The sequence below is a fragment of the Tachypleus tridentatus genome, chromosome 3 (genome assembly GCF_004210375.1).
Source record: "Tachypleus tridentatus isolate NWPU-2018 chromosome 3, ASM421037v1, whole genome shotgun sequence".
In the NCBI taxonomy this organism is placed as follows: domain Eukaryota; kingdom Metazoa; phylum Arthropoda; class Merostomata; order Xiphosura; family Limulidae; genus Tachypleus; species Tachypleus tridentatus.
This window is the reverse complement of record NC_134827.1, coordinates 27,665,089-27,690,956: the sequence shown is the minus strand read 5'-3', so window position 1 is coordinate 27,690,956 and position 25,868 is coordinate 27,665,089. Positions and strand designations below refer to the sequence as shown.

The window sequence follows — 25,868 nt, the reverse complement described above, 5'->3', positions numbered from 1 at the left end:
TATTAAACTCATAAGTTAAAAAATAACAACATACTCTGCAGTACAGCTGAAGGGCAGAGAGAGGCCAGCCGTACCAGCATTAAGTATGTCAACATTTTAATGTCATAGTGGTCTCGAAGTCCATCTTCTACATGGTTAATGAATTCAAAGACATCAAGCCGATCCAAACAGGAGTCCAACAATGTATACATACACTCAAAAGCTGCCTGTAAATATAAAATAATTATATGTTCATACTGTGAACTACTAGTATTCCGGAAAGTATGAAAAAATGATTTCTCCAATATTGGAAAAGTTCGTATGGCAACGTAACCAGGCCAATGAATTAAGGATGTAATGGTACAGCGATACAATGAGTATAGTACTATGAAGACGTGACTTGATCAATACATTGTCTCACACAATACGATTCTTGTATCTTCACAAAATTTTGTAAGCTGTTAGTAAGCATAACAAGTCTTTTGTACAGAAAAAGTCATGATTTCTCATGAAAAAAATATTTTAGCTAAAAATTAATGATTTAATAAATGAATACAAGTACTGATTACCACATGTATTTATTTTATCAAAAACATTACATGCAAAGAAACAAATTAACCATAACAAAATATGTAACTAAAAATTTGAAAAAGCACCATGAATGCAAATTACACAAGTAAAACAATGTTAATAATATAGATAATAAATTACAGACAAGACTTTGAAACTATGTAACGAACTATTGGTAAAACTTCAATATCTAGGTTCATATCGTATTGACTCCTATGATGAGATACACGCCCATAATATTTGTTAATAAAAAATTAAACACTTTCTACAATGTTTACAAACATTACTTCTTTGAAATACCAAGTAGAATAATTCCTACTACAGTATTGTACACACATCCTATCTGCAAGTAAAGCCAGGTAAGTGTTTCACCAAAAACAAAAGCAAATCATAATGAAGCTATATTACCTAGATCAATTATTTTTAAAGACAGTTCAGGAAATCTAAAACTTTACCCTTAAGCTCTGTCAAAACCTTGTCTATTTAAGCATGCTTATCAAAAATATAAAATCCAGTAAAGTGCTTATGAATCCAGGTAATTAAAAAATTTTGACACTAAATCCATCTAAAAAGTCGGTCATATTGAAGAACTATATTTTAATCAAAGGATCTGTATTAAGTTGATGTATTATCAATATCAGCTTTATGAAGTTACAATTAAGACTCAATCTTTGAAAGTTTATAAAAAAATAATTGGATTTATTTATTTAAAGAAAAAGCTAGTGTTGCAGGACAAGTATGTATTATTTTAATATCAACTTTAATAACGTTCAACTTAAGGTTTCAACAATAACAGACGAATATGGCATGATGAAAAACAATAAAGAAATATCTTAATCTTTACAACCATGGAAGGAAGATGACATAAAAAATTGCCTATTTCTAGCTAAAGAGCAGCAAAGTACAGATAACCAACCAGCTAGAGAAATAATGGTACTTGTAACCATTATAGTAATGTTTAGTAGAAAGAAAAATCCCAGTATAAATAAACCACAAGTTTGACAGTGATGATGGTAACGTTTTAGTACTGTGGAAGCTATCAGGGTTAACTACCATGGTTGAAACTCTCGAGGCTGTAACCATTACGAATTGTGATGTTGCCATTCAATTTAGAAGGTCACCATTTCACTACTCCCAGTAGGCTACAATTTCTGAAGAGTCCTGGATTTTGTTTGTGGGAAACACAGGGAGTTGCAGAAATTAACCAATGATGTGTGAGAACTACTTGAAGCAGCTGTGCACACTACTTGGAATCTCTTAAGAATACCAAGGATATATCATTTAGAAATTCATGTTGAGAGCTAAAACTCTGACAGTATTTTTAGTTTTCTTCAGCATGAGATTTACCCAGCTGTTCCTCTAATGACAAAAGTTCAGTTCAGTTGGGAAGATGTTTGCATTTAAGTTCCCCCTTACAGGAAGCAAGTGACATGTACAAGATACAGAAGGTATCCAATATTCAGAGAAGCTGGTTCATCACTCCCATGGTTCATCACTCCAACTCTGATGTACATTACAAATACTATTTCTTTCACGCCATCAATGTAGTTAATAAACTAAATGTATAATATCGCTACTAACTTGACAACATCTGAGTATATCTAGTAATACACTGATTGAGGAGTTAAGAATAACAGAGTAACTATTGGAAATTATTGACAAGTTAATAAAATTAATTAAAATTAATAAAAATAAGTGAGCAACTAATGCAAGTGTTATTAAACTTTGATGTTTTGTGTAATATCTGTCTGAGTCATTCTCTATGTTAACTGTAAACTCGAGTCAGTGACTTGTTTACTTCACTCAAGACTGTATCCTCATTTAAGTAAATAAGTATGACTCGTGGTGAAAGTCAAGGCTCCAACGACTAGCCAAAATGCTTGTCTGTTATATGTAGTCTTGGAAACAACATTAATGTATCATCGCCAACTTCTTACCATTAGAATAATTCTTTAAACCAAAATAATAAAGTTATTCAGGAATGACTAACCAATACACACCTTTCTGATGTCAAGACCATCGTCTACAGTGTGTTTGAATGGACCCATCTCTACCTCGCGAATCAATTCTTTCTGAAAATATAAAAATTTGTGAAAAAATAAGTTGTTTTATCTTTCTTAAAGTGTGCTAAATAATATTTCATTTTTATTACTGACTTATAAATAAAACAGTAGGTTGCTATTAATAGCTCTTTTTCTATTAGCACCAAAATCTGTAATCTGAGTTTAAATAATAACTGGAAATTTACTAATAGTCAGGGCACTTTCATGTCTATATTGTTAAGCAACTTCCAACTAAAAAACAGATTTTTCTATTACAATTGACAGAATATCATTAACCTGTTCAGTGCTTTAGATGAGATAACTCGTCCAAGCCGATTGGCAACACAGTGCCACGGACGAGTTAATTCATTCTCCATAATTCCTAACTTCAACGCTAGATGTCAGCACCATACATGCATTTGACCTACTTACGTATTGTTTCACTTTCGATCCAAAATGGCGTCACGAAAAGTTACAAAATGAAGAAGCATTACAGTTGTATTTTGAACTTGGTTCGGAGTTGCCGTAGCAGCTGAAATACTTGGCAGTCAACAGGTTAAAATCCCAAAACTAATTTTCATTTACAACTAATAGAATACCATAAATACCCTGAAATTAATTTCAATTACAACTGAAAGAATATCATTAGAACTCCAAACATTTTTCCATTTACAACTAATAAAGTATTAAAATCCCAAAACAGATTTTTCACTTACAAGAACCTGAAACATTTTGCACAGAAATGTCAGTTAACATTTATTGCAACCACTCTCAATATTACATTTACAAGTTTTGCTACTTTCTTGGGCACGATCCTGAATGAAACAAGACAGCCTCATCACAAATACTCTGAGAGATCCTTAGCACCAAATGTAATCTGAAACACATTATTACTATAATTACACAGTTACTAAACAACCAGACTAAAATAAACATAACAGCAGCAAGTCCTTAATCTAAAAAAAGTGTAATACTAAATCCTTACACCAGTCTCTACCTATCCTCTGTATTTCTCATAAAATAGTTTAATGATAGTGAACAAAATGGGAACCTCACACACTGGTTAGAAAAGGTATACTTCCCCGACACACTTTTCCCAGTTATATACACACACAATCTTGGTAACAACTGTGTTAGATTAATCTACTTTCCTCTTTCAATTCCATCAGACAACCATGGTTGATATATAAAATTCATTGATTAATCAAACAATCCATTATTTTGAGTGAAAACTCAGAAATACTGGATTCATGGTATTTGTTATATAGAAATAGAACTGAAACCTTTTCCAATAACAGTTTCTTTTTGTTCTGAGTATGCTTAATGTTCTTGCTGAGCTCCACTTGGATTTCTGACAGTATTTATCTACTGTATGCACTGTTACCAAATGGAGCAATCACAACAGGTGCTTCTTTAACTTTCTAGCATCTTTCAGGAATTGTTAACATATTTCCAGAACCTTTCCAAAAATTGTGGGAACCTTGCCTTATTCTAAGCTGGTTTTACAGCAAATTATCAATCTAAGATAGAAACCAACTCTTTGCTTCAACTTGTTTCCTTGTACATTTAAAAGAAAATTATGAATTTTGCCTTGATGAATTGTCGATACACCTCAAGCATAACGAATGCTCATCTTCCTTCAAAAATCCAGAAGACAAAACAAACGTAACATTTAAACTAATCCCTTAATCTGAGTAGTTTCAATGAAAGCTCAAACAGATGATTTCTTGATCTAACTAGGCAGTTTATTTTTCTTCTTCTGGTGTAGAATGAAAGTTCACCCTTTTCTTGACTGTTGGCTAAATGAACGTTTATTAACACAAAAACATGAGCCCTTACCCTCACTTTGGTTTCACTGTACAACTGAGGCAAAATAGATTCCAAGAGGTCTCGCACCAATGACGGTTTATTGTGGGCTGCTGAATTGAAAGCCACAAGGGCAACTCGACGAACATTCAGATCTGGATCTTGTAAGGTGGAAAGAAATTCACCAATACAGTTTTTAAGGAGACTGTCAATTGGTTGAGGCTAGAAACAAGATTCAGAAATATGATTCACACAAAACATGAAATTTAACAAAATTTCTCTCTGTTATAACATTAATTTTCAAATCATTCAAACAAGCTAAAATTAATAAAAATATATGGCCATTGACATAAATATAATTATTATTATTATATTTCATCACTTAAATCCGAAAATAAGTTCAAATGTTCAAATAACTTAAGCCACGTTAACCCTATCATCACGACCATTCTTTGCTACACATTACACAAGGTTTTAGTGATTTATATTAAAAAATCTCTAGTCTATATGTTATACTAATTAGCATAGCATAAAATCTTAGCTAATAATTAATATTTTAAAAGCATATAAATGAAGTTCTCAAATTTACAAAGCTCCTGAACGTTCCATAAATCGCAACACATTTTCTCTAGGTATCATTTTATCCACCACTCCTCCAACAGCTACAAAATTTAACATAAATTATTAAATCATAATTACTCAGATAAATCACAATTTCTAGTCTTCAATTCTATTTAATTACAGAGCTATCAAACAGAAAGTCAGATCCATCTTGCCACACCCACCTGTCACATTCTCTCTAACAGGATCTGTTAATAATTTTCTTACATATCATTCTACATTATCTATAACCAACAGAAAGCCAAGATTTATCAAGTAATGTCTTATATAATGTTTTCTGAACTGAGAAATATTAATTTTACTTTTAGTGCAATCTTCTTTCCCACTGGAAAGATTGTTTCTTTGTAAATAAGCACAACGCTACACAATGGGCTATCTGTGCTCTACCCACCATGAGTATTAAAACCTGGTTTTTAGCAGTGTGTCTGCAGACATACTGCTGTGCCACTGTGGGACACAGGAAAGATAACTAGCTCAGAAGAATTTGTTAGGGGAAATTGTTTACTTTTTGCAAGTTATATGTTTTTAGTGCACTATTCAATTAACTAAATTTTATTTACTGCATTAGTACTATCAGTATAAGAAAAGCAGGGTTAAATGTCATTGATAATTAAAAGAAAGAAAAAATATATCGATATGTAGTTATTTCTTGTTTTTCATGTTAATTCTTTATTATTATAAAAGTAACTAAAATTTAAAAATAGGTTAGTTCGGTTTAGAGAAGGCAAAATAAATAATAATATAATAAAAATGTTTCATGAGGTATGCGTGTGAGCAGCTTGTGGGTAACATAATTAAATAGTTTCATGTGACCTCCACTTGATTTATAACTTATAATAGCATGAAGAGTAGGTAGAGTCAATTAAAAGGGCAATAAAACCTAATTATAGATAGATATATACTGTTACAAGTTTAAACTACTTAGGATAAAGGAATGTAATTTCATGTTACAATACAAAGTTATTCTAGAAGAAAAAAGGGTAATTCAGATTCATTTTGTTGTTTTTTTTTCTGGTGATTACGATGTTGGTCAATTTGACCAATGCTTTTATAGAATTAGGGTAGAGAAAATAACAGATAAAAATTTAACATTTTATTGAAAACAAACATTTGAAAAGTATTTAGGAGGCTTTAGAAACTACATAAAACAAACCTGAGATTTTTGACACAGAGAAACATACATTTAATCTCAACATAGAATTACTTTACAAACAGATTACTCAAAGCAAATACCCAACACATTCATGAAAAATTCTTTTAGTTTATATAAAATATTTATTAAAATACTTCACAAAAACGTTTTTGCATGTAAAAGACTTGTAGCGTTCAATGAAAGACTGCCAAACTTTGTGAAGATATGTATGCTACATTAAAAGTTTGTAATATTAAATCTATAAAGGTTTTATGTAACTACAAAAATGTCACATGGTCGAATTGACTGAGCCTGTATTGAGAGAGTTAAACACCATTAGAAGTATCTTATTTTGGCTAATTTTTGACTAAACCATTTTTATGTCATATGGCATGAATAAAAATACAGAATTTTTCCCTCTTTTTCCCCACAGTTCTTATACCATGACAATAATGTTAACAGTATTACACTGTTTTTGGACACAGTTATCAAATTAGCCCTGTGCTAACTTCTGAATTCAGTCAATAAAATACAATTCAAATCCATTATTGACGAATAAAATGTTCTGTAATAATGGACCTAAATATTATTCAAATTTGTAGAGTCTGAAAATGAGACAAGAGAAAGATTAATAAGATGGTACAATAGAGAATAGAGCAGCACTAGCACCCACAGGATCACAGAAACTTTAGTTTACCTGTAGCTCATAATTAAGACTATTTTTCAGAGAAAAAATATAGATTCATTAATTTTATACTGTTGTGTCAATAATAAAAGATTTAAATTGAATACATTTGTACAATCTGGCAAAACAATGCATTTATTACTGGTTTAAGAAGTTTAAGAAGTTTTGCAGTCTTGTCAATGAAAGCAAAACACCACCATCTACAAGACTACTAATCACTACTACTTTATCATATAATTCCAAGCCTTTTTTTTATTTTAATTATGAATCTGTCAGACAAAATACCCACCTAGAATACAATACCTGCTGGGTCACAAGGGATAACAAACCTTACTTTACAACTGGTTGAAAGCTATAATTTTTACAAATCAGATTTCATCAGCTTAACTAGCTTAATGAGAGAAAATTCAACATGATGAAGCATAATATAGCTTGAGAGAAAATCATGTACCAACAATCTATTAGCCATAGTTCAAAAATGAGTCTTACCTGATCAGATATAGTGAATTTCATGGCTGTAACCACCGTGCTACGGGTTAGCTGTGATGAGGAACTCAAATAGGACTTCAGTTTAGGAAGAAGAACTGGAGGATCAATTAGTGTCAATTTCCCAAGGCACTCAGCTACCACATTACGGGTGCCTTCTTCCTCACACTCACAGTGCTTGAATAGCATGCTCCTTTGAAAATAAAAAACATGTTGTATTAATAATCTTCTAACTAATACTTTACTTGTTCAGAAAAGAAGTATTAATTAAAACCATTATATATAACAATTAATTAATAATATACTCTAAAAGATTTTCAACACTTAATTAGTAGGATTTGTATGTATACAAATTCATTAAATATATGATCACATCAGATTGCCAAAAGATACTAAGTGAAGAATATATTCTTAGAAATCACCCTATAAAGATAAAAATTATACAAATACAATGTTATTGAAATTGTTTCCACATAATACAATATGTACAAATTGAATGATATGCAAGTTTTCCCTAATGTATTTATGACTACATTAGAGGTAACACAAAAAATACATTCGTCAGAATTTTAGATGTCTGATGCTACCAACTTCAAAAGTCCACAATTTGTAAAGCATATGAACTAGAAATGTGTACAAAGCCTATAGATTTGCAATTTCTTTTCTATGTTAACAAGTACTCTCTATGCAGACAGGATGTTTAAATATTCCTACTTACCAAACAAAAACTACAGATGAGGAGAAATTAAAACAAGTTAGCTGTTTAGACCTTTGTTGTATTACTCTATCAAAAACAAATGTTCATAAAACATACAACAAAAATATTCTCAATATCTGTTATAGTTTCATTCTACAGAGGCATCAGACATAACTTTTTGCTAAAATTACAAATAATTAAACAATCCAAAAATTACAAACAATTAAACAACTATGTTTATGAATAATTAATTAATGCTGAAGTCACAAACAACTGATTAATGCTAAAGTTTAGAATAATTATGCTTAAATAAACAATGCTAAAGTTGAGAATAATTATGCTTAATTAAGCAATGCTGAAGTCATGAATAATTGAACAATACTAACATTATGAAATTGAAGAATGCTAAAGTTAGAAATAATTAAACAATGCTGAAGCTGAGAATAACTGAACAATGCTAAAGTTACAAATAATTAAGCAATGCTAAAGTTGCAAATAATTAAGCAATGCTAAAGTTACAAATAATTATGATTAATTAAACAATGCTAACATCATGAATAACAAAACAACGCTAAAGTTGAGAACAACTGAACAATGTTAAAGTTACAAATAATTGAAAAATGCTAAAGTTACAAATAATTATGAATAATTAAACAATGCCAAAGTTATGAATAATTAGTGTTAAAGTTACACTGACTGCTAGTTCCAGCAACCTTCAAACTGACCCCAAACATGCAAAAACTCATCACACATGTAACATGCAAGAGATTTTGTGTAAATGTCAGTTTTCAACAAAACTTACCACACAGAATCAACAAAGGGCTGAAGTGTTTGAACTGTTGCAGGACTGGCTGACTGACAGCTAATAATCTGAGAAAAACAAAAGGGATTTTCACAACAAAGTACTTAAAGACAAAGCTTATGATAACAAAAAATAACACAAGGAAAATTACTTCACATTCATTGTGATGTAATCAAATGTCACAATCTACATCTGATTTATACAGCACCATATAAAAGTATTTTTCCCAAGGATCAGACAATAAATATGATATTGTACAGAAATAATCAAAACAGTTTATTTCAGAAAATTCGTTAAAAGATACACAACAGTGTATGCACACAAATCACACTTCATATTGAGCTAACAGACTGTAAAACTGAGTTATCTAACATCCATCACCAACTGTTGAACTTCTCTTAACTAAACAGGGAGATTAGACTCACTTTTATAGCATATCAATGGTAACAAAGTAGTAAGCACATTCATGCAGCTATGAGACTCAAACCTTAAATCCTCAGATCTACAGTAAAAGCATGCTAACCACTTGGCTACACCCAGCCTTTAAAAAATTTTACCAGTTAAATTTTAGCTAAAGACAGAAAGAGAAACAAAATCAAACTACAGTCCTACTTCTTTTAAGGAATGTAGCAACAAGTACTGACGCCTGGATTGAGTTTCAATCTCTTCTAAAACAAATGGTAGGTATTCCTGCAGGTTTCCTACACTGATACTACCTGGTAAAACAAAACAAACAATATTACCAAAACAAAAGCCTTAATATTACAACTATAAATGCCTCATAATATAATCAAGTGACAGTTCATAAGTAATGACTTTTTCAGGAACATTAAATCTACAAAAATGAAAAATGTTTAAAAATGGTTTCATTTATGGTAAATAAAGAGAAATTAATCTTGATACCTTTTAAATACAGTGCAAGCTTTACATATTACACTACAAAAAACTATACTTTATTCAATTAAAAAGGAAAACAAATACAACAGAGACCCTATAAATAACTAGCAACACTTGAAAAAAAAATATTAGACCATTTAACCATGTATTTTCAGAAATGATTCTATATTTTGAATTTGTAATTTCAAAATGGTGACCCAAAAATACATCCAGTAGACTGAAACAGATATATTCGCTTTATTCTAGGCCTGACTTCACACGATGTCCCCAAAACAACAAATTTAAATGCTAATATCCATGTTGTGGTAACAAGATATTTCAATTCACGTCTAACTACTTCAATACTGATCTATTTCATTTTTATAACAACAGTTTTGGCACCAAAGTTGAATAATTCATTGTAGTCTCTTATATCAGAAAAGACTCGTCAGAAAGCAACACAGCATAATAAACAAAAATAGCCATTTGCCATCATTCTAATGATTTAGAGCTATAGAACATCCAAATGTCCCATTGAATCTAAAAATCATTGGTTTCAGTAATTATAAAACAATTATTTATAAGCTGAAATAACATGATTGACTTTTATCCTCAGCTTATGAATAAGTTATATATAGTGTGTTCAGAAAAAAACTTAGTGGAAAAAGCACATCTACATAGTCAGAAGCAGCTGTGAACTTTGATAGAGTTCAATAGCCTCAAGAAATTTCTGCACAGAAACGGTTTTTCCTATATATTTAATTGTTTAAATAATTTATGAATATCTGTCCAAACAAAACTTCAGTAAAATATAAACATATGGAGTTCTATATAATTTTATCAAATATTGGTAAACATTCTTTGTAACTTAGAAAACTATAAACCTGCAGAATTCCCACAGATATAAAGATTTCATGTCTTCATTGAAAATATTTACTGTACTCTATCACTTACTGACTTTCACACATGGAAGATCACATTATTTCCACTACAAAAACGTTGCTTACACAAGTGAGAGAACATGTATATTGTATGTCAATGCAAAGTTGTCCAAATATATTATTTTAAGAGCTTAACAAGGGCTAACAATGGGCAAAGTCTATGTATATAAGACCCAAGTCATTCATTGGCTGAGACTGAAAATAAACGATATCTGTTAAATTCATAAATTGTTCCCACTTCTATCAATCTTGAGCTATGATACAGTTTAAAATATCTACAAGTTGTATTAACAGCTTCCAAATAGAAAAGATTACTTAAATGCTTGTGACAAATAAATGACAACAGCTACTGTATTATTTCCTGAAAATAAACTAAAAAAATAACTGTTTTAATCATTTCACAAAAAGTTTAATGTGATTCATACAAAAATCATACATTTTTTTTATTAACTCTATCATGATAGGTCACAAGTCAAAGGCTGAGCCGTATTGCATTTGACACATTCAAAATTTGACTGCACAACTATTTGATAAATGTATGTCAATAGGTCTGATATCAAGCTCTATGATTTAAATTTTAGTGTGATCCATCAGTTATTTTCTGGTATTAAAGTAAATACTAAAAAAAAGGCTAATTATTTTCCATGAGTCACATATGTTGAATACAGCTTTGGTTCAAATTAAGATGTTTACAATGTCCAAAGTCTACAGTTTCTTACAAATCAGAAGCTCAAATATTGACAAACTAGAATATCAAATAAGAACCTCCTATTCTTTCTATTTGCTGAAATATCACTTGTACTGAGTCAAACACGACTACACTTCTTACACTTTTCCATTTTTCAAGATGCTTCCTCACATATAAATTTTTGTCTATGACATGTGAATAGTTTATTGAAAGCTCAAAGTGTCCCCCTAGTGGGTTTCTCAAAACATTTCCAAGTATTACATCATATCATTCTTTCATTACAAACCTTCAAACTTGTAAATTCAATCTTTAGGCTGCTCGAAATTGCATACTTTTTAAAGACCCAAGTACAGCTTACTGTCCAAGCTTAATAAACTGTGGTGGGAATCTACTGTATCAATATGGTAATTTATGACTTTTTTTTGGTTATTTCAAATGTATATATGAAAGTTAAAAGATTTTGTTTCACATCCTCTATGTACAAAACTTTTATAAGGCTTAGCAACCCATGACAAGCAGTGAATGAGCTCAAAGATTGTAACTAAAAATTATTTGCTTTACTTCTGTAATTACTCAAGAAAAATAGGTTTAAGAATGTATTTGTAAGTAGTAAAATGTATATGTATAAAATAGGTTTAAAAATGTATTTGTAAGTAGTAAAATGTATATGCATAAAATAGGTTTAAAAATGTATTTAAGTAGTAAAATGTATATGTATAAAATAGGTTTAAAATGTATTTGTAAGTAGTAAAATGTATATGTATAAAATAGGTTTAAAATGTATTTGTAAGTAGTAAAATGTATATGTATAAAATAGGTTTAAAAATGTATTTGTAAGTAGTAAAATGTATATGTATAAAATAGGTTTAAGAATGTATTTGTAAGTAGTAAAATGTATATGTATAAAATAGGTTTAAAAATGTATTTGTAAGTAGTAAAATGTATATGTATAAAATAGGTTTAAGAATGTATTTGTAAGTAGTAAAATGTATATGTATAAAATAGGTTTAAAATGTATTTGTAAGTAGTAAAATGTATATGTATAAAATAGGTTTAAAAATGTATTTGTAAGTAGTAAAATGTATATGTATAAAATAGGTTTAAAAATGTATTTGTAAGTAGTAAAATGTATATGTATAAAATAGGTTTAAAAATGTATTTGTAAGTAGTAAAATGTATATGTATAAAATAGGTTTAAAATGTATTTGTAAGTAGTAAAATGTATATGTATAAAATAGGTTTAAAAATGTATTTGTAAGTAGTAAAATGTATATGTATAAAATAGGTTTAAAAATGTATTTGTAAGTAGTAAAATGTATATGTATAAAATAGGTTTTAAAATGTATTTGTAAGTAGTAAAATGTATATGTATAAAATAGGAATAAAAATGTATTTGTAAGTAGTAAAATGTATATGTATAAAATAGGTTTAAAAATGTTTTTATAAGTAGTAAAATGTATATGTATATATAACATATTGAAACTGAAATGTGACTATTTTACAAAATATTGATTCATTAAAACACAGCCAACTTTGTAAAGGCCAGATTTCTATTTTTGGATATGGTAACATAAGTGCAAGTGCATCATTTTAGTGTAACTTCTGTATTGTTAACCAGGCACAACTGGAAGGTCAATATAATGAATATAATAAATATATATCAGTTTATAATGTTATTAAATTTAAGCTATTTGGACCAAACGTGTGTTTTCATGTTATAGTTTGTCATCATTCTAGAATAAATAAACAACTTATATTTAATTCCCAATTCTTCAGGGAGGTTACGAAATCGGTCAAATTGAACCAACTCATACAGAGATACAGTGGTGAAAAAAAGGAACAAATAAAATAAAGTTTTCCCTAAAATTATTTCATAATTATCTGAAAGCTACAAAGGTTTCATGTGTGAAATTTGAAAACATTCTGATACATAAAAGTATTTTTAATCTTTAAATCAAAATTACTTTGCATTTTGAATAGTCAATAACCTGATAGGACTAAATGTATGAGCAAATTTGTAATCAAAAAAACTTAATAGTTGATTTAAATACCTGATATTTTGTGTATTAAAATCTTACTTTAAGCCACATTACATTGTTAATTTTCTCTAACTGTAATCACAAACATTTTCATCAATCAGGTCCAATTATCAGACATAAAAATCCAATAGCCAATGTCCAGAACTATCAACCTGTAAGTTTAGGATAAATTAAGTTCCATACTTACTAGACCAGGGTTAATGCTGTTCCACTTACATCAAATGTGTGCATGGGTGTAAAATCAAACTCCACATATGTTTTATTAAAACTTATTAAAAAGGCTACCTGTTGTTCCTTCTATCACACTGTAAAATGTCTACTGTCACTGAGATTTTTCAAAGATCAGCAGCCTTTTTATCTGACTAACCAATCCACCACAAGTCTTATATAAAAACGTATACATGTGTGATTTAGTTACCAACATGCAGAAGATAATGTTCATTCACTTACTTTCATATTTACAATACCTTCTAAGATTGATAACTAGCTTTTGTTTGGATCAGAATAGTTAATTCTTACTGAAAGCTTTACTGGAATGAAATAATACAGCTATGTTTGAATGAAGTGACAGAACTTATTCCAGACTCAGTAGACTTCTTCCAAAGTACAATGTAAGGTGCGAGTTGTGTTGAATGTCATGCAATAATATGGTTGTTTTGATTGCACTGTGTAAGTAAGATTAAATAACATGCAGTTATCTTATACTTCTATATATCTTGAATTAAATCATTACTTTCAATACATCCGAAATACCAGTCTATCAAATACACATACTTAACTAAAAAGCTCAGGAACTTTGTCTACATCACATCTACTAATTGCAAGTCATACAATTTTTAGTTTTATAACACTGTGAAAGAAATCTGATATTGATACACATATGTATGTATTTTCAACTTGTATCAATTTGTCCATTAATGTAAAACAAAAAAGTTGAATAGGAAAATTTATGTTTCAGCAAGTATATTTTTTGTTTCTGATAGACCAGAAATACTATATAAAAAGTGTACACCCAAGAATTATACTTTTAAATAGAACACTCAATGCTAGATATAAAAAATGTTTAGAGTAGAAATTCTTTGACCTAAACTGTTATTAGCAAACCTTTATTAAATTTTCATTAAGTTTTTTATAATTTCTTTGTACATACAGTATAACTACAACATCACAAGTTACTTCTCAGACGCAGATCACTCACCTAAAGCGAAAGAAGCTGCTGTCTTGACTTCCTCACTCTGAGAGCTGAAGGAATCTACCAGAATGTCCTTCAGGTCTTCAATCCCACTCAAATCTCTTTAAAAAAATAATTATTATCTCCTATCAGCCACATTTTTAACAAAAAATAACATATTTTCAAAGAGAAAATCAAGAATATAAGTGACATGCTTGTGTTTTGTATTTAAGCTGTTTGTTTCAAGCATTTGTAAAAATTTCACAAGGGATATGTTTTGCTAGCCCTGTTTAATTTTAAACAGAAATGCAAGAGGAAAGGTTGCACCCACCATTAGCTCTTAGATACTCTGATCAAATAATGAAATTTCAATGCCACTCTTATGATGAACTTACATCCAAAAAGTGCAGTGTTTTTGTGTAGTAATAGGACATGAACCAATGTTATTAGCTCTATAGTCCTGCATGCTGACCTATATGTCACATTTGGTATATTTTGTATATTTTAAGCACTGTTTTTAAATATTAAATGGCAAAATCTGATATTTCAGACTAATGTTGTCTGATCATGACTGGGATACGTGTTGGGTCAAATGGCATGTGTTTATTGTAAATTAGATGATAGTTTTACCACAGGCTGGTTGGGAAATTCAAAATTAGTATAGGTAAAGTTGAAGTAAATTTATGAATTAATTAAAACAGCTAAAGATATTTAATATCAATTTAGAGCAGCTCTTAATTTATAATGTGCAACAACTCAAGTTACAAAGTTCTCATTTCTTAGTGAATCTAGTTTTTGTGTTTGTAAAGTATTCTATTTTGTTGGGTTTATTACTCTTTAGCCATACAACACTTAGTATTATTAGGGATACTGGTGCCTTCAAACGTACGAAAGCTCTGAGCAAGAAGTCAGTGTTACCTTTCATATCAACTTATCTTCTAAATGCCATACTAGCTGTCAATACAAATTAAATGTGACAGGACATAGCATAAGCCATAGAAATAAAAATGTGGTCTTGAAAGACAAACTGAAAAGCTTTGTAGTTACAAAAACCCAATCTCTAACCCCTGATTTAATATCTTTTAACTGGTACTTGTGGTCTTTTATATCAAATACATACATACGTGGGCAAATTATAGCTTTGTACAATGAAATCTCAATGGTATAACTGCTCTCACCTTAAGTTCAGAAAGTGTACTTCAAAGAATATTTCGTATTTATATACGTTGTATTATACAGCATACGGAATGAGTGGATGTGGTTAACTGGAACAGTTACTTTTCATGTCAAACATTCATTTTGTAGTCGACTACAATGAGGGTCTACTAAAATACCAACATTATCCACACAATGAATGTTTCAACAAGGCTAAAGACTGAGAAAAACAATTTAGAATTATGTATTAAAAAAAGTAAGGACAAGTTATTGCTTTGTACAATGAAAACTCAGTGGTATAGCTGCTCTAAACTTAAGTTCAAAAAGTGTACTTGAAAGAGTATTTAGTATTTTGCTACAATTAGGAGTTTAACATCAATGAATTTGTTGTTAAGAATGAAGTTACACAATACATTACCTGCAGTGCTCTGCCTAGTATGGATATCATAAACTGATTTTTATCACTATAAGTCCTTAGGCTTATTGTCACTCAACTACCATGAGCAGTGAAGCAAGATGGATATTTAGACATGACGATTAACATAATTTGAAGGACTAAAACAATTTGTTTTTTAATTATACAGTTCCAAAAATAAAAGTGTGTATGACACAGAAATCAAAATAGAACTATTAAAAGTATACAAGATAACAGTAAACAGTTGCAGACAAAATACTAATTTTCGCTTCTATATTTTTCTTTTCTTTTAAAGTGGATCACAAGCATGAAAAATTTGACAACCAGTGGACTAATGCTTAGACTTTGAAACAGCAGAGGAAACACTCTTCCACATGCTGACAATAAGGATTCTTCAACTTTATAAACATTCACATTTCCCATGTACTCTTATAATTCATACAGTACTTGATCTGATGCCTTAATATATAAGATGAATTCACTGAGTGTGTTTTGAATTTCATACAAAGCTACACAAGGCTATCTGCACAAACTGTCCCTCATTTAGCAGTGAAAGACTAGAGTGAAGGCAGCTAGTCATCACCATCCACCACCAACTCTTGGGTTACTCTTTCATCAATGAATAATGGGATTGACCATAACTTTATAATACCTCCCATGACTTGGAGGATGGGGATTAATTCATTGGGAAGTGACATTAGTATTTTTAACTTCATCTAAATGCTACTTACTATTATAAACCTTTACACTTCTTGAAGATATAAAGATGACATTACAAAAATACAAATAACATTAATTACAAAACACAACCAAGAATCTAATTGCTTATACCGATACTACTAAAATGGCATTAGGAAAAATAAACTTACATGTGTTTCCCTATTTCTCCAATCGCCAACAAGGCAAACAACTGGATGTAATCATTCGATTTCTAGCAGTGAGAGCAGAAATCAAAGACAGAATTTATACAAACAATATTTGCAAAAATATTATTTTCACATTTATAAAACTTCTTTATTTTGCCTCCATATAAAAAGCATGTTCCATTAAAACAACATTTTGGACACAAAATCTAACTATATTTGCTTGGTTTAACTTTACAATTCAATAAGAAGTGGATACTAAAGTAACAACGAGACTACGAATGCCAAAGAAAACTTGTATTCAAAATGTTGAGAAAATGAAGATCCTATTATAGCATTCTTAGTATTAGTGCTATCTTGGTATTCACTTGTCAATATGAATGAGGCAATAAGTATTGTTTCAGAACTTTCTACAAACATACACAAGAGATATCTTTGCTAGTTGTTCCCAGTTTTGAATAAATAGACTACACAGAAAGCAGCTAGTCAACAACATCCACTGCCAACATTTTTGGATAATTTAATCTAATAATGGTATTTGACTGTTACTTTTATTATGCACTAACAATCTCAAAGTGCATAGTTCATTTTTTATATCAATGAGGTCTCAAGATTCACAGTTTAATACATGCTAATCACTAAAGTAATAAAAATAGTCTACAAAATAAAAGCCATTCAACTTTGATATATTTCCTTCTTAAAACAGCAAATAAAGTAAAAAAATGAAAAACTAGCATAAAAGTGGACACATCAAAATGAAAACATAATCCTATAACAGTAAAAGATAGAAACCATTACAAAATAACTATGTTACAAAGGAGAACAAATTAAGATTGTAAACCTGTTTGAAAATAAAAATTAAAAATGTTAAAAGACAATAATGGTGAAAACAATACAAGTCTTACAATCATACAGTTCAAAACTGAAATATTACCAAACAAACTTATTGTGAAGTTTAAAATTACATGATATAAATACATGTACATACATAACAAATATTTTAAACAAGTAGAATATAAGATGATTCATCATTTTAAGAAAGATTAAAGTCATTTAAGTTTCAAATGAGGAAAACTACCTGTATGTCCAGTAAAAACTGTTGAACAACATTTAGAGCCTCCTCTGGGCATGTGATCGTAAGAGCTGCCACACATTTAGCAATAGAATGGAAAGCCTGCTTGTGAATCCCATGAGCAGCCACATTACCAGTGGTTGATCCAGTCTGGTACACTGGAGCTTTTAGTTTCTGTGCAGACATAAACATAGTTAAACTCCTAATAAGTCATGTTACACAAGCTCATTTGGCACTCCAACATAACAGAGGTGGCACTGACAGTTTTAAACTAACAGCATGACTTATTTTTGATACAGAAAACAATGGTTTACAAACAAAATCATTACCTTATAATACAATCCATGTTTTGCAAATACACATGAGTACACATCCACACACAGAGAATAAAATATATTACTGAACTAAAAACCCATTTCCAACATGTTAAACATGATTCTTGATCTTAATGTTTAGACATGTCATCATAACAATTTATGTAATTCTCAAAAACTACTTTGTCAGAAAGTCTTGAGTTGTTAGCATTTGATGACAGCTGTTACTTAAAATAAAGCAAAGACAACTATTTCATAACATACTTTCACAAGCTTTTACCCAACTAATTTCATCAAAGCACTTATTCATAAGAAGAAACCCTGTACAAGTAAATGTGTGTGAATACATAATATTAATCAGACTTGAAAATCATGTTTCCATTTCAGAAATTTTAGTAGTACAACAGGAGATTCAGAAGGTTATAGAAATTTGTTAAAGTTGGTCAAACAGAAAGTTAGCACCTCCAAATGGAAGTAAAAGAAACATTTACCTGAAAATGTAAAACTTAACAGCAGGAATTTCTTCAAATATATTAAAGGTAAATAAAATGTTAGGATTGAAGTAGAACCCTTGAGAGACGATAGAGGAAAGGATTGAGGTAGAACTCTTCAGAGACGATAGAGGAAAGCTAGTGTCTGACAATTATAAGAGAGCTGAATTATTGTGTTAGGTTGTCCAAAAATAAATGTTTTTGAGCTGCGAAGTTTGGAAAAGTATAAAATAGTGTGGTAAAACATACTTTAATCAAAGTAAACACCATTTGCTTCAACACACTTGTAATGATACTGTTTATGCCCCTGCTGGAGAAATGAGAGATTCTATGGTTAATGAACTCCCTGATAGATTCTTCTGCAGCTGACTGGTTTTGAAAGAATTTATTGCTCAAAAAACTGTCGAAGAGCTTGAAAAAATGAAAATCTGTAGGGTAAAGGCCTGGGGAATAAGGTGGATGAAGCAAAACCTCGATTCCCAATTCATTCAATTTTTGGAACCTCATCCTTGACAGGTCTCATAATGCCAATTTTGTTGATCTTCAGTTAGCTCATGTAGAACTCACTTATTCAACTTTTTCGTCTTTCCAATTGCACTCAGTTGGCAATGCTTAATTTGCTTGTGCTTAGTTTTTTTGCAAGCTCACATACTGTTGTGTGAAGATCCATTTCAACTGCTTCCCTTAATGTGGTTTCATCTAAGGATGGCTTCCTTCCACTACCTTTGTAGTCTTCAAGACTTTTATCTCCACGTTGAAACCTTTAGAGCCAATGCTAAACTGTATGTTCAGTAACAGATCCCTGGTCAATTGCCTGGTTGATGTTATGTATAGTTTTGGTAGCTTTTCATCCAAGTTTGAAGTCGTAGAGGAAAATCAGACGAAAGTCCTTCTTATCCATGCTGCCTTGGGGGTTGAAAAACTCACTATGAGTAGAGTTGAAACAGCAGACAATTAAGACACCTTGTAAGCAACAAACATTGGATTAAACTAACTAACCAATGATAAGTTACTCAATATTCAGCTTCTAAATGTCATCGTAAGGATTCTGTCATTTATTTCGGGACAACCTAAAACTTTACTTTTTCTTTCCTTTTTACCAATGAAGATTTAACAGGTATTCCACATCTTGAATAGTTGACAGATGGAAACAAGATAACTGTGTTAATTCTGAGCTTACTAAGAAAAAACTGGGAAGTTTGAAAAACAATAAGGCCGATATTTTTTTCTTGTTTGTTTTGTTACTTTGTGTTTAATTTCACTGTGAAAATGTCAAATAGAGCTGTAGAGACCCCTATGGGTAACAGTGAGAAAAGGAAGCATCTGGCATTATTACAGCATATAGATAAACTATAATACTATTTATAGTCTTCATTTATCCCACTTAGTGTGAATATTCATACTTTTCTCTGCAAAAATACTGATGTACTTAATTACTGTTCATTTGAAGCCGTGTATGTTTAAGCTTTACCAAATATTTTTGTTGGAAATACAATGTTTCAGAGAATTTATTGTCTATAATTAACCCACTATTTCATTTATCAGTATATTACTCCATTAATAAGCTATAGTAGTATTCACAGTATTTATTTAATCCTCTTAGTGCAAGTATTCATACGTTTTTGCTGCAGTATTAGTGTTTCATTATGGGGTGATACATTTGTTCTAAAATCTGAAAAATTCCAAAACAAAACTGACCCCAAAGGTTTCGGAAAAGGGATTGTGGACCCGTACCTCCTTGTTTTTTAAGGTGGGATTGTGGACCCGTACCTCCTTGTTTTTTAAGGTGGGATTGTGGACCCGTACCTCCTTGTTTTTTAAGGTAGGATTGTGGACCCATACCTCCTTGTTCTTTAAGGTAGGATTGTGGACCTCCTTGTTTTTAGGATTGTAGACCCGTACCTCCTTGTTTTTTAAGGTGGGATTGTGGACCCGTACCTCCTTGTTTTTTAAGGTAGGATTGTGGACCCGTACCTCCTTGTTTTTTAAGGTGGGATTGTGGACCCGTACCTCCTTGTTTTTTTAAGGTAGGATTGTAGACCCGTACCTCCTTGTTTTTTAAGGTGGGATTGTGGACCCGTACCTCCTTGTTTTTTAAGGTGGGATTGTGGACCCGTACCTCCTTGTTCTTTAAGGTAGGATTGTGGACCCGGTTTTTTAAGGTAGGATTGTGGACCCGTACCTCCTTGTTTTTTAAGGTGGGATTGTGGACCCGTACCTCCTTGTTTTTTAAGGTGGGATTGTGGACCCGTACCTCCTTGTTTTTTAAGGTGGGATTGTGGACCCGTTTTTTAAGGTGGGATTGTGGACCCGTACCTCCTTGTTCTTTAAGGTAGGATTGTGGACCCATTACCTCCTTGTTTTTTAAGGTAGGATTGTGGACCCATTACCTCCTTGTTTTTTAAGGTAGGATTGTGGACCCGTACCTCCTTGTTTTTTAAGGTAGGATTGTGGACCCGTACCTCCTTGTTCTTTAAGGTAGGATTGTGGACCCGTACCTCCTTGTTTTTTAAGGTAGGATTGTGGACCCGTACCTCCTTGTTTTTTAAGGTAGGATTGTGGACCCGTACCTCCTTGTTCTTTAAGGTAGGATTGTGGACCCATACCTCCTTGTTTTTTAAGGTAGGATTATGGACCTGTACTTCCTTGTTTTTTTTAAATAAATTTTTATTTTTCATTACCTCTATCATATCACTAGCTCTAATCACCAATGTACAATGCAACAAAGTAACATCAGGTAACAAAAGAAAAACGTTTTATTTTTTTGTAGAATATCTTTAGAAAGTTTTATTTTGTTAAATTCATAATTTTATCTCTTTTCCTTCTAACATATATTTAATTATTAAATTTTTATTTTTCCTTTCTTGTCTCTTACAACTTATTCACCTTGACACAAATTAGTGTCCTCAAAGCTTATTACATTTTCTTTGGGAAACATGAGCAAACCCCTCCAGGAAAATTTTCATTTATCGCATAATATCCTAAGCCTCAAGAACAAATGCAACGCATATGTTTTAATTTTAATACTTTGATTATGCATTCTCAAATTACTAATATATAATTTACTAAAACATAATAAAACCTAAATACAATTTAAACCATATCTCTAACATTTAGGTAAGAAACAACCATAAGCATCATTGTTGAGCAAGCAGGCAACAACACTATAGTCAACTTTATGTACCTCATGATCAAGACTTGGTACCAATTTCAAAATAACAATTGCTAGTTTGAACTGTACAATAGCCCTTTCTAACTGTTGTAAACATAAGTTTGTAACATACATGGCAGGGGTAAACCTCAAATAAATCTGTTGAATGTGAGCATGGCAGCTGTCATGAGTTGAAAAAAAATTACTTGTTAACTGTATTCATTCAAAGTACTTTGAAATGAATGAATGAAAAGGTTATGTAAGCATCTTAGTAGCTAGACATACCTCTACTCTATTACCATTGTGTTAGTGAAGTTACAGAGAGCCAAAGTAAAGATTTTTTTTCACAGTAATAAACAACTTAAAACTTAGATGAAATTTCAAACCATAAGAGTCGTTGTAACATTAAATTCTTTCACACTGAAGATGTTTAAGTATATCTTGAACGTAATACAGTGACTCACACAAAGAAGCATTTAAAGAGTTGAGATTGTGACAGGAAGTAATGTACTGATGCATCATCTTTTTACATATTTAACAGTGAGAATGGTAGGACTAGGGAACACAAATATATATTTTGAAAGGGTATTCATCATCTCTAGCTATGACAATTTTATTTTTTCTAAAGTGGGGGGTTGGTTTTAGGAATGTGTTTTCCATGGATGTTGTGGAGGTAGTAAATTTAAGCGAGTTTAAGAAAAAGCTTTAATTTGTAGAGTTAATAGTTGTAGTTTAGTTTAGATGACAGGACAGCTGAGATGGTCCAGTGTACATAATACAAAACATTATGTATTGAAGCAATTGCTTCTGATTAGAACATTATAAAAACTGTTAAAAGATGGGGCTATAAATTAATTCTTAATATTATCACACACCTTTAAAAGTTTCTTGTACCCTAGTCCTGGTAGATCTAGCATAACTAAAGCCTGGAAAAACTCTAGCATCGAGTTAAGAGCAGCACCTAGAAATAAAACGTTTTTTGTTCAGATACAGAATATTTGTTAAAACACTGTTCATTACATACTTAATTAACATTTTGAACATTGTCATTGGTTTGACTTAAGTTAAAATTATTTTCCAATATTAAAAGGATAAATAGTTCTTCACTTTTAAACATGCTTTTCTGAAAGAAAAAATACCAAAGGCAACTACATTTTCAGCATATTTCAATACAATGTTTTTATTTGTTATCGTGTTAAATGTTATCTATAAATAATGTTTGTGTTTCACTTTTAAGAAGTTGTCATGCAAATTTCTCAATCAAACAGTACAAATTTATGCCACAAGGAAGGCAAGTCTGAGGAGTCATCTTCCCCGTTTTGAACTTAACAACACTTTTAATGGAATGAACGTACTACACAGCGACATAATACCATTGTCCTCAAGTGATGACGACCTCGATTTCAACTTTTGTTTTTGTATTTGCAAATTAATTTGCACAAACTTTTAAACAATGTGTAATTTCCTTTAAAAAAAATAAACATTACACGAAATACAACTGCTAAGTGTTTCTCAACTTGTATACGCCTAAAACACATGCTCAATTAATTCAAAACCACATACTTACCACTTTGCAAGCACATATTCAAATGTTTCTGAACATTCAGAGAAGCTTGCCTTCATTACATCTTTAGATTTACTTTGCAATAATACACCTTCAGTTTGTTTCATAGACAGCTACAAACATATTTTAGCTACTTGTTACTTCCTATGGGCCACATTCTTTATTTTTGCTACCTTTGTTTTAACTCATAAAACTAACCATTTGTAACTATTTCATACTCTATATACTGTTATAAATACAGTTACATATGTGTAGTTTTATTAAAAGAAGTTATGACTACTTGATTTTGTACATTTGATTCCATAACATTTTTATCAAATAGAACAGGATTTATCAATCTACACATAATGCCTGCCAAAAAGCATGGTTTAAATCTCATGGAGGAAACTCCAAATGGCAGGAAAACCACCACAAGTGTTTAGCAGATTGCAGCTGGTACACAAATATTTTTGTTACACTTAAATATGAAATAATCATGGTTTACACTCCAACAAAAGAATGAAAGCAGAACAAATATTAACAGAACCAATTTTATTTCACAAACATCAAGAACAAACTAACAAATTCTTACCCTGCAATAGCGGTGATTTGATTAATACTAAAATTTCAGGTAGAATTGCATCTGTAACTTGTACCAAGGACTGCTTATGTACCCTTGAGATTGAAGTTAGCAAGCTCATTGTCAACTAAAACAAAAAGAGGGCACACTTCTTTCAGTTTAATCGAGTCACAACATCCGTTTAAGCTCAAAGCAGTCATAACCTTAAACAGTAAAAAGTGAATGAACATTTCTACAAAAACAAATTAAGCTAAGTAATAGTATGAACTGTATAGAAACAATAGTTTTTTTCCCCCATTTGGACAAAATTTACTAATAAAGCAGAGAACATTTCGACCTTCTTAGGTCACCTTCAGATTAATGGTCAAGATTCACTTTTTTGTTTGTGCAATAACTCATTTAGGTACTTGTATTTCAAGTTTAACAAGGCTTTTAGTAGTTTTTTCTGTAAGTTAAGGATAATGTTTGTACACTGATTACAATTCTTGGATAGTTTTATCTTCACCAAATCATGGATTACTTTATCCTATCAGGACTGAAGATGGGTTGAAATGTTGTTCTGTGCTTTATCAGTAAAAGTGTTACAACCCAAATCAGCCGTTCTGAGATACATTACTTCAAGTGGGTTTCTTATTATTAACAAAAAATGTATTCACAGTTGTTAACATTATATAAATATGAAAGAAAACTATGCTTGTTGCATGTTTAGAAGTATTTATCACTAAATATACCATTTTACAAACAGGTGTAACCCAAAATAATGGTTTACAAAGAAAACAAGTTGAGAAATGAATAAGAGTGTACATTTTCCTTATAGCAAAGCCACATCGGGCTATATGCAAAGTCCACAGAGTCCAAAGTCCCTGATTTTAGTGTTGTGAATCTAGGAGATGAAATGAATGAGAGACAATTTACAAAACAAAACATTTAATAGATTATATGCACATACCTGTGAAATATGCAAGTCAGACTCATTGATCAGAGCAGGGAGTTCATTCATAATTTTATCAATCATTTCTGAAGTCAATGACTCACCTATTAATACCAAAAATAAAAATGACTAAAATCAAATAAACTGGAGTTTGAAAACACCTTGCTAACAGTGATAAAGAGGCTTAGTGCATTCTTACACTGCAAACAGTTAAATAAAGTATTTTGCTTTTCTAAACTTAAATTATAATTCCATAATCTAAAAGTAAAAGAAAAATACAACTGCATTTTGAAAATAATTTTAAATTTCAACCAAACAACCAAACCAAATGTTATCTGAACAAATAAAACTAAGGCATCAAATACAGACTGAAAATGGTATAATGTACTTTATTAGAGGTATCTGATAAAACAGAATCAAGACAAAAAAGAGAATACTGCAATCCAACATCTAGAACAGGGGTGGGCAATTGTGGTCAGCTCGAGTTTAGGAATCGACTTTTTCCATCATTTATTTTTTTACCGCAAATTTGGTAATCAGCAGCTGCACTGCCTCACGTCATCGCAAATGTCGTGCGCTTGAACACTGCCACAGACTTTTCCCATTTTGTAACATCACTCTGGTTTAGATGTTTGTCATACAGTGTGCATTGTTTTGAATGCACTTGCAAACATATTTTATTGTGCAACTTGCAAATGTATAAATATATTTTATATATGCAAAAACGGCTCATTTGGGTTGAGAAAATATTTTACGTAGAAGAGCAAACGTTTTGACCTTCTTCGGTCATCGTCATGTTCACAAAAAATCCAGATGGT

The 25,868-nt window shown here is 30.8% G+C and overlaps 1 protein-coding gene across 1 annotated transcript in view; it reads right to left on the bottom strand.

Moving 5' to 3' along the window:
• The window catches only part of Cand1 (Cullin-associated and neddylation-dissociated 1), an 80,483-nt gene that overhangs the window by 3,975 nt on the left and 50,640 nt on the right, over positions 1-25,868 (bottom strand). The window contains 12 exon segments of the mRNA XM_076493603.1: positions 35-206; positions 2,550-2,621; positions 4,431-4,619; positions 7,325-7,514; positions 8,821-8,888; positions 9,433-9,536; positions 14,563-14,657; positions 16,975-17,036; positions 18,047-18,214; positions 22,872-22,957; positions 24,132-24,246; positions 25,069-25,154. Of these exon segments, the coding sequence (XP_076349718.1) occupies positions 35-206; positions 2,550-2,621; positions 4,431-4,619; positions 7,325-7,514; positions 8,821-8,888; positions 9,433-9,536; positions 14,563-14,657; positions 16,975-17,036; positions 18,047-18,214; positions 22,872-22,957; positions 24,132-24,246; positions 25,069-25,154 (1,407 nt within the window).